This window comes from Myotis myotis, unplaced genomic scaffold (genome assembly GCF_014108235.1).
Source record: "Myotis myotis isolate mMyoMyo1 unplaced genomic scaffold, mMyoMyo1.p scaffold_m19_p_17, whole genome shotgun sequence".
Taxonomy (NCBI): domain Eukaryota; kingdom Metazoa; phylum Chordata; class Mammalia; order Chiroptera; family Vespertilionidae; genus Myotis; species Myotis myotis.
In genome coordinates this window covers 6,658,188-6,673,985 of record NW_023416321.1, presented here as the reverse complement: position 1 = coordinate 6,673,985, position 15,798 = coordinate 6,658,188, and the positions used below count along the sequence as shown (strand labels likewise).

At 33.8% G+C, this 15,798-nt stretch overlaps 1 protein-coding gene across 7 annotated transcripts in view; it reads right to left on the bottom strand.

Annotated features, from left to right (window-relative positions):
- ABCA5 (ATP binding cassette subfamily A member 5) overlaps positions 1 to 15,798 on the bottom strand; it is a 60,485-nt gene that overhangs the window by 33,451 nt on the left and 11,236 nt on the right. For 6 of the 7 annotated variants that reach the window (XM_036339209.1, XM_036339206.1, XM_036339210.1 and 3 more), the window contains 10 exons: positions 15,018 to 15,247; positions 13,273 to 13,414; positions 12,164 to 12,352; positions 10,606 to 10,753; positions 7,978 to 8,146; positions 5,518 to 5,576; positions 3,108 to 3,218; positions 1,814 to 1,989; positions 1,209 to 1,328; positions 43 to 181 (listed from right to left, as the gene is read on the bottom strand). In XM_036339209.1, the coding sequence (XP_036195102.1) occupies positions 43 to 181; positions 1,209 to 1,328; positions 1,814 to 1,989; positions 3,108 to 3,218; positions 5,518 to 5,576; positions 7,978 to 8,146; positions 10,606 to 10,753; positions 12,164 to 12,352; positions 13,273 to 13,414; positions 15,018 to 15,247 (1,483 nt within the window). The remainder of the gene's footprint in view (positions 1 to 42; positions 182 to 1,208; positions 1,329 to 1,813; positions 1,990 to 3,107; positions 3,219 to 5,517; positions 5,577 to 7,977; positions 8,147 to 10,605; positions 10,754 to 12,163; positions 12,353 to 13,272; positions 13,415 to 15,017; positions 15,248 to 15,798) is intronic. The other variant, XM_036339213.1, reaches the window with a different exon arrangement.

Genomic DNA, 15,798 nt, shown 5'->3' with positions numbered 1-15,798 from the left:
CCCATGACCTTATCCTTTAAAAATAAAAGTAAAAAACCTCACCAGCAAGAATGTCAGCTTCATCCATGAAATGAGTACTAAACACTGTAACTCGATTAGATTTTCTATATTTTAGAAGATTCCAAACAATATGCCGAGAGCAGGGGTCCATTCCAGCTGTTGGTTCATCTAGCAAGAGTATCTGTGTGAAACGACAAGGGGAAGGCAGGGAATCCTCATGAAAACTAAATATACAAAACTTATGTGAACATAAAGGCTTCCCCATTTCAAATTATCTCCAATCGGAACTCTATTAGTTCTGAGTTTTTCGCTCACATGTGAGCATAGATTTTAAAGTTACTGGTCTGGCACATGAATATTTTCCTTGGTTTAATTATAAAATACTAATGTCTATAATGTAAGATATAAGTGTAATAAGAATCAGATAAATTTAAAACAAAACATTAAGTAGATTGTTTTTATCTGAACAATCAAATGCTGTAAATATAACAGTTGCTTGTTAGAGAAGCAATTTGTTTTAAGCATATTTTCAATTTCAAGAAACATGGTGGTGAGGGTTGGGAGAAAGATAAATGAACATAAAAGCCAGAACCCAGAGCCGTCCCTGGCTGCAGCAGCAAGGGCAAAAGTGACAGGATGGTAGGGACCCCTGGATCTCCTAGCTGCAGGCATGTACCTAGCAGTTTTCTAGCACTTTGCAAAGGATTTTATCAGCTAATTCTGTGTTTATAAGGACAGAGAACAGCACAAAAGAGACACATACAAAATTACATCAGCAGGACAGTGAAAAACGAAACAATTCTTTTCATACTATTCTAAGAATTTTATTATGAGCTATCACAGATATACAGTAAATTCTAGAGAATAATAGAACAATACTGTTATAGCCACCAGTGAAATTTAACAAATATTCCTGGCCATATTCTCCTCAGATCTTTTTTTTAAAAAATAAATAAAAACTTCATGGCTATAACTAAAGACCGCCCATTCCATTCCTCTTCCTAGTGGTGACCACTATCATAAAGATGTTATGTATCTTTCTGACTTCAATTTTAAAGCCTTACTACTGTAATTACATTTATAATAACATACAGTATTTTATGCATGTTTAAACTTCATAATGTGTGTGTATATACATCGTTCTACAACCTATATTTTTATTTAGCATAACTTAAATTTATGGCACCAGTGACACAATATTTGTTTACCTTTGGATTGCCAAGAACAGCAATTCCTAAAGACAGTTTTCTTTTTTGACCACCACTTAACTTTTTAGCTTGATTATCTTTGATAGCCTGCATATCTAAATCCAGTAAAACCTTCTGCACCTGTAAAAGCAAAACGTGAACAGTTATTTTTAAAAGTACACCATTTACATAATTTTCGCTATTAGTTTTTAAGTGTTCCAATTTTAATATCAACCTTTAAAATGTTATTTTAGTGCAGAATTTAATTTTGCCATATATTCATATGTACTTTTGAAATAACAGATAAAAAGGTTCCTGAAGGAAAGGTCTGTTTGACTTTCGTGTGATTTCCTGAGTAGTGGGGAAGGGGATCAGGGCAAAGGCTGTGTGTGTAGGGGGAGATGATGTGAAAGGAAAGGAAGAAAAGAAATACCTATATTGGAGACTAGCATCCTCCAGATGAAACAAGGACAGTTTTACACATGCTCAAAATTCGAATTCTCTGTAATGATCTTGTTTACTGAATCAAAATAGGTTTTTTACTGAGATTTTCAAGCATATTTTTATTACAAAAGGCTGCTAATTTACAGGGAATAAAAGTAATGAATTCAATATGAATAACATACTTCTTGTATTATATTATTAGCTGGTATTCCTTTGACCGAAGCCAAAATGGATAAGTTTTCTTCTACTGTCAAAACATCAAAGTGTATATCTAACTGTGGGCAGATGCCAATCATTTTTCTTGCTTCAAACATTTCATCTATTTCTGAGACACTGTGTCCATATATAGATGCAAACCCTAAAACCAAAATATATACATTCATATTAAATATATTAAGTATTAAAAGTACATATGCTTTACTATATACACTAATAATTCAGTTAATTGTATATTAGACATATAAGGTAAGAATTAACATGAATTTGGAAAATACAATGCACCCTCATTTCCATTCTGTCAGTGATTTACTTCAACTTATCGTTCAATCTCCTTTTCCCTCATTTCCAGGACATATTACATAGTGTAAAGCACAAGGAACCAGAAGCTTCATTGGTGTATTATTCACACTGATATTTCAGTAACAATCTTCCTTCATTTCCAGGCATTACACAACAGTGGAAAGAAGAAAGAGATAAAAACATTCCCCTAACTAGCAGAAATCAATCTGAATTCCAGTTTCTTCTTACATAAACTGAATACAAATATTTCCCACTTACGAATTATTAAATCAATGTGATAATGTAGATTCATAACAAAAATTACACACTTATATAAATTTAAGATATTAATACAAAGTGACACAATTATAAATAAGCTTAAACATTAAACTATGATTTAAAAGATTCAGATTCAATATATGGAAATTTGGCCCTTTCTTAAAGTAAAATATTATACCACCACTCTTTGCTTACTGTGGAAATATGGAACTGCCATATTGAATTCTGATCTACAGGGCAATCACATATAACAATTATATGTTTGAGGTATTGTTCTTAAAATTCTATTGTAGGAAATGGTATTGACATTTATTATTCTTTCCTTTTGAACTATTGTCACATACTTAGAAATCTGTATCTATTTTCTCAACCTGAAATATGTAATATTTACATTGTATGTCTCATTTAATAGCCACGTAATTAGTTATTTATCCTTCCTTGAAAATGAAAAATACACTATCTGATAAAATAGGTACAAAATTAGAACCTTTTTACTTTATGAATCGCTTTTAATTTCCTATCAAAAACAAACGTGTATAATAAAAAAAAGATAAAACACCTTTATAGACACAAAAGTTGGTTCCAAATCATTGATAAAAATCGATCGTACATATTTCAAGGATAATTATGTTGTGACATCTTAGTTAACAATACTAATAAAACAAGTAAGATTTTTTTTTTATGTCAGAAAATTCTCACCATCAGAAGGTGGACATAGGCCACAAAGGATATTCATCAATGTACTCTTTCCTGTTCCACTGTGTCCAAGTAATGCAGTAATCTGACCCTCATATATGTCAAATGACAAATCTAGTTCAGGGGAAAGTGGAGAAGATTCAAATATAATTTTTATTTCTATTGAGCTACACAAGATAATTCATACTAGTTAAACAAGTCAATAAATTTAAGACAGATTTAAAGTTACTAGCATATATATGTGCATCGTGTTTAATATTATACCATAATAATAATTGTTATAGTCAATGATATGAACAATAAGCAATAAAAATAAACTTTTATTTTTTGTTCCCCTGATTTAGAGGGTGCATAAAATATTGGGAGAGATCTGTATACTCACTTTGGGGAATTTCCAAAGGAATTAAAATAGATTAAAAGAAAAAAAGGTTTCTTCCCTAGAGTATTCATAGGTATGTCAAATATATTGGCAAAAAAAAAACATCCTAGAAATTGGTTAATAGCATGGGAATAGTAAACACTTGACAGGTTTAATTTAAATAAGAGAAAAATGGAACAAAGAAATGTCACTGGATGGATGTGTCAATCATTTAAGGAGGACAGGAAGCAGGGACCTGAAAACCCAGCTTCAAATAGAGGGGTGGGCAAAAGTGGGTATACAGTTGTGAGTACATGAATCCCAGAGTTTATTCTTGTATTTTTATTTATTAAGCATTGCATTATTTATTCATATTAAACTGTAATCCTACTTTTGCCCACCACTGTAAGTATAGCCCTTCATTTAATGAAGGTGATCTGGGATTTAGTATCCCGAGAGCTGTAGGCCAGAAGTAAAAAATGAATCATCTCTCGAGGATTACATTATCCAGACTCCAAATTATCCCTGCAATTATTCATATACAGTATACAGCACTCAACCAGTAATAATCAGGCAAGAGAAAGCAAGGTAAGACCAAAAACCAACATAAAAGATAAACAATAAAAATAGACCTAGAGGAGTATATACTGGCACCATATGAGAAGATTTAAAATCATTATGCTATCATATTCACAAAAGAATGTTGGCAAAGAACTAAAAACTACATAAAAGAACCAAGTGGAAAGATAAAAACTGTAAAAGGTAAGTGAAAAAGATTTCAATAGCTTTCAAACTATAGGGAAAATCAGTGAACGACAAAAGTCAGAAGAAAATACCTAGACTAGAGCACAGAGATAAAAGTGTAAAAAACTTGGAAAAGAGAATAAAAGACAAACAGAATAAAGTGGAAAAGTCATAGCAAGTAATAGGAGAGAAAAATAGGACAAAAGATTGAAAAAGAAATGGCTGAGAATTCTCTAAAACAGAAGACATCAAGCCACAGATTCAAGATGCACTGTACGACCGACGCAGAATAATGGTAAAAACAAAAACATCGCCGACATTGAGTATAGTAAAATTGCTGAAAACCAAAAATAAACAGAAAGATCTTAAATCAATAACACTAGTTAGTAGGTAAGTGCAAATTAAACCTTGTTAACATATCAGTGTACTCTACCACAATAGCTAAACCACTGACAATACCAAAGGTTGGTGAGGAACTGTCATACATTCTGGTCATAGCAAACAAGGGTACCAACTTTAGAAAAATGCTCCAGTTCTTACTAAAGTTAAACATATGATCTAGCAATTCTACTCATGACCTAGATATTCTACTCAAGTATCGTCGTGCACCACTTTAGGACGGCCATATGTGCTGAAAAATGCATTATTAGGCGATTTCATCCTTGTGTGAACATCATAGAGCGTACTTACACAAAGAGCTATACGCTTACACCACTGGCAGCGCAGTAGATTGTTTACACCAGCATCACCACAACACAAGTACGGCTTTGCGCCACAATGTCACAACAGCTACCATGTCACTAGGTGACAGGAATTTTTCATCTCCATTTATAATCTGATGGGACCACCTTCATATATGTGATCCCTCCTGCCCACTCCAAGCAGCTCAATCGGTCTCTGTTAGTATGTGTATCAAGTATATATATTCTGTTGGTTCTGAAGAACCTCGACTGACCCACTGCTATACAACTACAATTCTCAGGATAGCCCCTCACAAAAAAAAGAATTATATGCACAAAATATCAGTAGTGGCGAGGCTGAGAAACCTGGTGTTAACCCAAAAGAAAAAAAGAAAAAAGCAACTAATCTGTATACTCATGCACAAAAATAAAAGGATAGTTTAATATTTTTCATCTTAACAGTTATTACTTTTTTCTTTTACTACTTTGATGATAGTTGTATTATGAATATTAATCACATAAATAAATGTAAGTATCCCTAAAGGAAAAAGAGAAAATTGTGATAAAGAAGCTTAAATTTCCCACAAATTGTTTTTCCACTTGTAGTTTAATACTAAGGAAAGCTACTTACTTCTCAAAGCCTCCACACTGTCACCTTTCTTTCTGTAGGTCTTCTGAATACCATTGATTCTGAAAAAACACCATTTTATATTTTAAGTATTTAAAGCAATTTATAAATGTGCATTTCGTTTTCTAACCAAATCTGTCATATTTTGTAGAGATAATAAAGTACATCCCTACTAAAATAATCAAAGAGAGCTAATAATAATTATAAAAGCATTTGTAAAAAAAACTACAAGACAAAAATATAGTATCCCTCTCCATTTTAGATTTCATTCATTTTTCATAAGCCAACTTCTAAAACAAAGTGAAGCATTTAACTCAAGCAATTTAGAAATTTCTTTTCATCTTTGATACTTTTCTGTTTGCAACTAATCAAATACTTGATTTTAGGCAGATTAAAAAACAAATGCTATTTATTTCACATCAGTACACATTTCAAACTGTCAATAAATGTGAAGTGATTCTCTCATTCCACTTTAAATGTTTTACATATTTTACAGAATTAATGGTTTTATTAACCAGTTTGCATTTTACCCTTGAAAAGGCAGACCACTGGCCCATCAATTATATCCTAAGTATTTCCCTCTCCCCAGATTGTATACATTTTTCTTAAACTTAAAGAACAAATTACACTTCACTTTTTCTTTCATTTTTATTTCTGCTCTTTTTCTCATTATTTTTTAATTTGGTTTTGACTGACCTAGCAAGAGGTAGTGATTAATTTCTTTGGTTCTTAGAAATTAAACAGATATTCTAATTATATCACAATACCTAAGGGTCTATGAAATTAACAGAGGACAATTTTATATGTTGTACTAGAGGCCCAGTGCACAAAAATTTGTGCACTCGGGGGTTTCCTCAGCCCAGCCTGTGCCCTCTCGCAGTCTGGGACCTCTCGGGGGATGTCCACCTGCTGTCTTAGGCCTGCTCCCTGGGGGAATGGGCCTAAGCTGGCAGTCAGACATCCCTATGGCAGTCCAGAAGCCCTCAGGGGATGTCCACTTGCCAGCGGGGAGCAGGCCTAAGCTGCAGTCGGACATCCTTAGCACTGCTGAGGAGGCGGGAGGGGCTCCCGCCACTACTGCTGTGCTGGCAGCCATCAGCCTGGCTTGTGGCTGAGCAGAGCTCCCCCGTCAGAGTGTACTGACCACCAGGAAACAGGTCATGCATTGAGCATCTGAACCCTGGTGCTCAGTGTGTGTCATAGTGACCATGACCAGTCATTCCCAGTCGTTCTGCTGTTAGGGTCAATTTGCATATTACCCTTTTATTATATAGGATAGAAACCTGGTGCATGGGTGGGGGCTGGCTGGTTTGCCCTGAAGGGTGTCCTGGATCAGGGTGGAGGTCCCACTGGGGTGCCTGGCCAGCCTGGGTGAGGGGTTGAGGGCCGTTTTCAGGCTGGCCAAGCCCCCCAGTGGGGACCCTCACCCCATGGGGGTGTGGCCAGCCTAGTTGAGGGGCTGAGGGCTGTTTGCAGGCTGGCCACACCTCTTTTCGGGTGGGGTCCCTCCTGGGGTGCCTGGCCAGCCTGGGTGAGGGGTTGAGGGCTGTTTTCAGGCTGGCCACACCCCCTTCAGGGTGAGGGTCCCCACTGGGGTGCCTGGCAAGCCTCGGTGAGGGGCTGACGGCTGTTTGCAGGCTGGCCAAGCCCCCCAGCAGGGACCCTCACCCCATGGAGGTGTGTCCAGCCTGGATTCGGGGCTAAGGGATGTTTTCAGGTTGCCCACAGCACCTTCAGGGTGGGAAAGTCCCGCTGGGGTGCCTGGCCAGCCTGAGGGGCTGATGGCCGTTTTCAGGCTGGCCACGCCCCCCAGCGACCCAAGCTCCCTGCCTCTCCTTTTTTTTTCTTTTTCTTTTTTTCTGGATTTATTTATCTTCTATAATTGAAACTTTGTAGCCTTGAGCGGAGTCCAGGGCAGGCTGGAAGCTTGGCTTCCTCCATCGCCAGGGGCAACCCAAGCCTCCTGCACACTCCAGCTTTGTGGCCGCCACCATCCTAGTTTGGTTAATTTGCATACTCACTCCTGATTGGCTGGTGGGCATGGCTTGTGGGCATGGCTTGGGCATAGCAGAGGGATGGTTAATTTGTATTTTTCTCTTTTATTATATAGGATAACTTAGATAACATATCCTGAATCAAATTATAAAGTTAATATTTATTGTTTTAATCCAATACCAAGAAAGTTTAAAATAGCTTAACTGTGTAAACACCCAGTTTTATTACTTTAAAATCTCTTCCTTAAAACAAAAATTTCAAACCTAGCAGCAACCTTATTCTAAATGGTTGCAAAGAAGGTAAGAACTTAAAAGACAAGTAGCTCTTAACACTGTTTTAAAAATCATGAAATGTGTACCAAATCTCCTAAGATCAATTACTTACACACCTTATTTAAAATATAGGATTTAAATGTGGCATGTTCCATCAGCAATTCTTGTACCTAAATTGCCAAAAATTAAATCATACCTTATGGCTTCTTTTCCTATAAATTCTGAAGAGACGGGCTCAACAATTTCACTAAAACTAATATTCCCATTAACATTGCCCTCTGATAATTCTTTATAATTTCTTTTGTTCTTTGACCAATACGATGGCTTCAGAAAATATAAAGATGATCTCCGTAAGCCAAATTCCCCTAAAAAATAAAAAAACTAAATTATCATAACAAGTTCTTTATGAAAACCAGTTTTATAATCATAAAGGTAATATGTGAAATATATAACAACCTAGATCTTGTTTAGATATAAAGTACTAAGTCAATACTGAGATATAAAATATTATCTCAGTCAATAAATAGTTCAGAGTTGCTGAGAGTGCATGGGAATGTAAAGGTGAGTAAAGCACATTTTTTGCCCTAAATTTATGAGTACACATATACCAAGTGGCTAAAACACAATGCAGAATGTGAGGCATGTCATCCATAATGCTATTAAGAGTCTAGAAGAGGAAACATTTATATCTGGCTAGGGGAAATATTCTGAAAGCTTGAAGTATCATCTTAGAGAGTCTATGAAAATAGGAAGTTTTTAGAAAAGTTAATATAGTTCATAGAGAAGACTTTTTAGAATTAGGAGACTAATACATCAACAGGACAAACACAGGAGACTTATATATGGTAGACAGTGATAGTTGCCCACATAGCATGTACCCATTTTCCCCACCAAAACTGACACTTGAAAAAGAATATCGATGGGGGTGGGGGGTAGGGGTAATGTGGGGATAAGGACACATATGTAATAACTTAATCAATAAAGAAATTTAAAAAAAAAGAATATTCACTCCTAGACGGCCACATGTTTCAAAGAAATCTGACCCTAATTACACAGAAGATTCTAATCGATCTAATCAGTTCTTCACATGCTCTAGTGATTGGTACTGCCCCAGCCATAAGCATGTAACCAATCAGACAGAAGCAAAGGGCTTAGATGGGAGAAAGTTTCGCCCTCCCTCATCCATTGGCCATGAAACAAAAAAGCATAAAACCCCGAGCTCATAAGGAGAGCAATCTGCCAGACTAGAGACAAAGCTGGCAAAAGCATGAAGACAATGGGTCCCTGATGACATGGTTGAGCAAGTCACACAACTTGAAAGCCATCCTATCTCTGGACTTCCTTTGAAGTAAAACAACTGATTTCCTTCTTGTTTAAGCCAATAAGAAATGATTTTGTAGCTAAAAACAATCCAATACACTGGATATATGTTCAAATAGGACTGTACTAATGAATATTAAGTATAATACGGACAGGGATGGTGATAAGGAGAGATTAAATATATAAAAGTATTGTGGAGGACATTAACATATGAGTTTCTATTTAACTAGATATGCCTATTTAATCAGGATATGCCCACTAAGGATTTTGAGTGGATGATTAACCTGATTAAAGGAAATAGTGAAGTTCTTTGACTTAAGGTAAGGAATTATATGAGAGTCTAGACTAGTGCTACCCAATACAACTTTCAGCAATGATGGAAATGTCTTATATCTATGCTAGACGATATTGTCATTAACAGCCATATGTGGCTACTAAGCACTTGTAATGTGCCTTGTGCTATGAGGAAATGAATTGTTAATTTATTTAATTCTACTTAATTTAAAATTTAAAAGCCACGTGTTTAGCGGTTACCATATAAAACAGTGCAGGTCTAGAACACAGACAAAAGTAATGAAGAACTCAAGGGGAAAAGCATAAGGGATACTGGGTATTTCAATAAATATTTTGAATCTATAGGAATTTGCTGTAGATCAGTGATTTGCGCCTCATGGCACACATAAACTAACTACTAGAATTCTGTGGCACACCAAAAAATGTTATATCTTTAAGCTGGTCAGACAAAAAAAACACAAGGTATAGTTTTGATTCATTCACACCAGACAGCTATTTTGTTTTGTTGTTGTTGTACTGGCTGTTGTTTTATTTGACAATCTAAGGGAAAAGAAGTCGGTGCCCTGACTAAATAGGGAACACACCCGTTCTTGAAAATCGCTCCTACAGATGCAAGATAAAAGATGAGAGGAAAGGTAGGAGATACAAGATTGCTTCACAGTTTTAGACCTTAGAGGGTAAAATAATGAAACACTTTAGCCAAAGAAGACTGAGATAGGGAAGTACCAAGTTAAGAAGTTCAGTTAGGGACTTAAGGCTTTTAAAACAAACTGCTCTTGCCCTAGCCAGTTTGGCTCAGTGGATAGAGCACTGGCCTGTGGACTCAAGGGTCCCAGGTTTGGTTCTGGTCTACAGCACATGCCCAGGTTGTGGGCTTGGTCCCCAGTGGGGGACGTGCAGGAAGAAACCAATTAATGATTCTCTCTCATCATTGATGTTTCTCTCTCTCTCTCCCTCTTCCTTCCTTCTTTCTCTGAAATAAAAATATATAGTATATTTTAAAAAAACAACTGCTCTCTTTTTACACAATCTTCTTATGTTCACTAGTGGTTAAGACACAGGTATAAGGTATACTTATTTAAATTAAATTAAAAGCTTTAACAATGAATATAAGTTGCGTGCTTTGGCTAAAAAAGAAAGAAAATTAAGTTGATCCTATGTGGACAAAACTAAAAATCTTTAAAGTTAAATCCAAAAACTATGTGCATACCTGGAATGACTTGATCAAGATAAACAGCCAAGAGGATATAGAATATACTATTAAGTATTAGCATGATAATAGTAATAATTAGAGGATATGGACCTTCAATCAAATTATAAAATAAAGCACCTTCATTAATATCTTCCAAATGCATGACCTGAAGAACAGAAACACCAACTTTATTATACAAAAATGATAAAAATAAGCAAAAGCTACCACTACTTAGAGTTACTCCTTATATCCCGAGTGACAGTAATCAAACTGGGCTGTTTAACAGATTAAAATCTACCAAATTAGTAACATAAATTTATAAGGAAAACAGTAAGAACTTTATCTTAAGTTTATCACAGCAATCCCTTTCAATCATGTTTTAAATGTGGTGCTTCTTAAACTAGTATAAATCCACTCCTGGGGTATTGAATTCTAATACTATTATTATCAAATTAAATAAAAATAAAGTATGATGTTAATACTAACTAATGCAAACAAAAGACTTACGGTCCACATAGAAGGCAAACAAATTAAAATTATTTCATTAGAGAATAAAATTAATGTCAACATCTTTTCAATACTGAAAAGGGACAAGGTGTTAGAATTAATTAACCTAATTATTAACAGAATTGTTAAGTTATTGATGGTAGCAATATGTGACAGAGCAGAGAGGACTGTATTAGAGGTTGAGGCCTCATTTAGCTTGTAGACCTGTCAGTAAGTGAATAAACTGTAACTATACCAACTTTCTGAATTTCAGCCTTATCTGTGAAAAGAAGATGAATTAAATGACACTAAAGGTCCCTTCCACTCACCTTCCTAAGTGAAGGGGACTCGATGGATTTCCAAAATGTGTTAACAACAGCTCTTAGGTCTTAAGTTGTTAAAATTTCTTTAACTCAATATTTTGAAACAATCTATTTTAAGTCTCTATCCAGCAAACATGAATAATGTCTTATACTAAGTAATTCATTTTTCCTCTGACATTAACCAAATGTATGTTGTTACATAAAAGTTTCTTTTAAGAATTTTTCCCTTAGGACCTACTAGCCCCTGTAAAGACTAATAAAAAATCAAATTTATAAATCTAAATATTATTTAGGTGAATGATAATCCCATGAATCCTGGACCAATAATATCCACCAGGTCTACTTATTTTATTGCTACAGTCATGACATATTTGTTCTGCTCCACACACAATTTCCTCCAGACACACATCTGAGATTATTTTACAACAGGCAGCAAGGTAACCAGGCCATAAGCAATCTAAATTACCTGACACCTAAACTAATCTCTTCTAACAAACTGAGTTATTGCAATGAACTAGACTGCTGAGATATACTAACACAGAAAGTGGAGAATTTACAAACAGATAATATAAATGAGCAAATTAAAAAAGGAGAAAATATAAATGAAACCAAAATAAAATGTACTTCAGTATTCAAATATTCCTTTCTCAGGTTTAAATTTATTTTTTTTTCATACCACAGGTAGTATTCATGGTAATATAACAAGCTGCATGAAGCTGAAGAGAAAAGACAACATTTAGTGAAAGCAACATAAATATGTCACGTACCTGTGCAATACCAATCAAAAAAGTACACTGACAGAAGGGACTTAAAAGCCACACCAATGATTTGGGAAAACTTTCCATGAGGACTATCAAAAGGCCAACAAATCCAAAAGCCACAGTGACTAAAAATTCAACTATTCCCACATGTTTTGACTTTTTAAACAGAGGTGTCAGCATTAAAGCAAAAAATACCTATAAAATATAAATATTAAGTTTAATGCACACTGTTCACATACATTGGTATTAAAACAAATACAATTAATTTCTAAATGCTACAGTAAGATATTTTATTTTCATACAAATAGTGATATACATTTAAAAATTTAAACTGAAAAATTTAAAAACTGCATAGTATCTATCTAGTAGGCAAACATGATCACCTCTAGTCTACAGGAGCCATAAACAGCTATGTTTCTGGAGTTAGATGTATACATATATGAACAAATCAATAAATCAATAAGCTTTTAAGTACAGATCCCATCATTAAAGTTTTATGTATCGATATGAAACAAAACTAGTTAAAAACTGGGCAATTATATAGAAAAGTATACGAGTTATATGTAAATTATTATGTTAAAGAGAAGAGGTGATAGTGAAATATTTAATAACTGGCACAGCATGGGTATATAAACCAACCAAGATGGAAACTGGAACCACTTAAAACAAAGGCTGGTCATTAACAGCCAGCATTCAGCCAATATACTTAATGGGTACCAACACTTCCAAAGAGCTGTATTTACAAAGACATTATCTTAAGACAACATCATCCTGTAACATAAGCTAACTTTCAAGATTTCATGAAAACAAAGGAATAAAAAGTCCAGTACTATACAATCTTAAATGCACATGTTATATGAAGAGTAGAAGATAGGTTCAGAGGGTTTGTATGTGAAATACATCATATAAAAACAAGTTAAATTGAAAATTTGAGACTATTTTGTACCTTTCCTAGAATGAGGTATAATGATGCCATATGTGTCATTTATCAATAACCTCATAACAATATGTCTTTCTTGGGAAATTGACTATAAATAAGCCAAAGAATAAGACTTTACTACATTAAACAAATATTTTGGCAGTTCCTTATACCTATTTCAAGTTGAAATACTTACAGATGACAACCCATACAGGAAAAAGAGTAGAAATATCACAACGCAGCTACTTTGAGGGAATAATGCAGAAGTTGTTGCAATAACTGCCATTAGAATGGACATAAGAAAAATCAAACTTGCATACAGAAGAACCCAGGAGAGCCTAAAATGAGAATACAAATACATTATGGTTAAATGCATGGGGTTTTAAAAATTCAAAACAAATCACTTTAAACAAAATTTCATCTTTATTTCAGCCATTATATTCTTAAAATTAAATCAATCTATTAATTTCTGTATATATTCATATATTGAAAATGAATACTCTTGTATGTAATTAAAAATACAGTACTGGTTAAGTTATACTCTGATATAGATATTAAATGATGATTATCTTTGCAAGAGTAAAAAAATGAGTTATTATCAATCATGATTAATTTAAATTTAATATTTCAAAACTTCAATCATACACATTACTTCTGATTTTCTTAAAATACAAGAGTTTAATGACTAACAATTTTCTTTATTGCATGTGCTACAAATAAAACCCCTGATAACTTATGGTATTTTAAACAATAAAGACTACATCACTCATCAACAACATACGTAATAAGTACATATTTACACATCAGATCAAGAAAATCAGTAACAGATTCACTATAATTGTTCGAAATTTCTCCTCAAATCAGAGCTCAATGGAATTTCTATAGCAGTTTCATTTTATCTTTACTTTTCAAGTTAATAGATGATGATTTAATATATGCTATCATAAAATCACTGAAATAGAGCTAAAGGATACCTAAATTTCCAAAATGCAACTCATCATTTTACAGAGGTAAAACTGAAGCACTGAAAGACCATTTTGCCTAAATTCTTCCAGCTACTGCTTCCTCACAAAATACTTGAATAACCCAATGCATCTTAAAAACCAATCACTACGAAAATGACAGGAGGTTAAAAAAAAAAAAAAAAAAAAAAAAAAAGAGCAAAGAAAACAGGTTATACACAATGATCCCATCAGGTAAAGTGTTATAATTAATTGTTGCATTGAGTTAAATGGAATAAAATTTTGTAAATTGGCCTATAATACCAACTCACATGCTTACTAACTTTTTCCAAAATGTATTAACTTTTCTCCTAATATGGGGTCAAAATAAATTTTCTCACAACTCAATAGGAAAATTAAAGAAAATAGACCTAGAATTACTAATAAAAATGCATGATTCTATAAAATTATCAGTTTTAAAATGCTCACTTGTAAAAACTTTTTCATTTGTTTCTCTATCAATTATTTAAATTTCATCTTAATTCACACAAATAACCTTTTTTCAGGAAAAAAGGTTATAAACTGCATGCACAAAGTTTAATCATTTTAACTAAATTTTTAATAGCATGTACATCTATGATATTGGGAGAGGACCATACAAAGCAATTAATTTCTAACTCTCCAAGAGCTCATATATGCTATACACAGAAAAAATACACTAAAATACATGGAGCACACTTTATCAATTCAAACAAAATGTGAAATAAGATTTAAACACGTAATATTAACATGCTTTCCAAATCCCACTTTTCTTACGTTAAAACAAGCCAATCAATTGCTGAAGCTTGTTGAATAGTCTCACATTTCAAGAAAAGGACAATCACTGTGAGAAAACAGGAGCAGTACCTCTCCTACCAAGTTAGGTGAATAACAAAATTGAAATTCTGAAGATTTGTATAATTAATTATTAATCACACTGAATAAACTCTTAATAACATACCAAAAGGCAGTGTCATGAAGTCCCATTATCTTTAAAAACTCTTTTAGCTTTTTCTCTTTTTCTGCCACGATATGAATTGCCAAAAAGTATCCAAAGGGTGAAAATGCTATTACTAAGTATATTAAAATTACTCCTCGGGGAAAGGTATCTATTTCTACAACAGCAGTTTCTCCCATAATAACAGCTTTAGTTGATTCCAGCTCCTTCCATACAGAAACATTGGTCTTCAACTATAATTGGAAAATGTAAATACATTCGGTTAATTTTCTTCTGAAAGTAACCCCTAAAAAACTGTGATAAGTATACCAAAAAAAAATTAGTCAATACCTAGTAAATACAGTCCTCAAGAAGCTACACACCTGAAATAAAATGACTGACCCCAAAACCATGATAGAGTAGAATACTGCTTTTATATATCTTGGAAGCAGACCATAAAGTTTAAAGTCTGAAGTTGGGAAGTATACATATCTTGATAAAATAATTTGTCAAAGAAAATAAAATTTCACAGCTACCATCTTAAGCAATTATGTACATATATTAACAAACATATTCATTTATAAAATTGAAGAATTAAGGAATGATTACTAGTATCATGAATGAATATCATTAAAAGGGTCCTTTTAAATAGTATTTTTTAAAAATAGAATGTCCTATTGTTTTATAATATGTGTGTACAGCATGTATAGGTAGAATAATGTAACTATGCCCTATGATACCTCTACCAACATTCAATGGAATGTATAAAATGTGATCTGCTTGGCCTATTCTTCCAGTGTGGTCT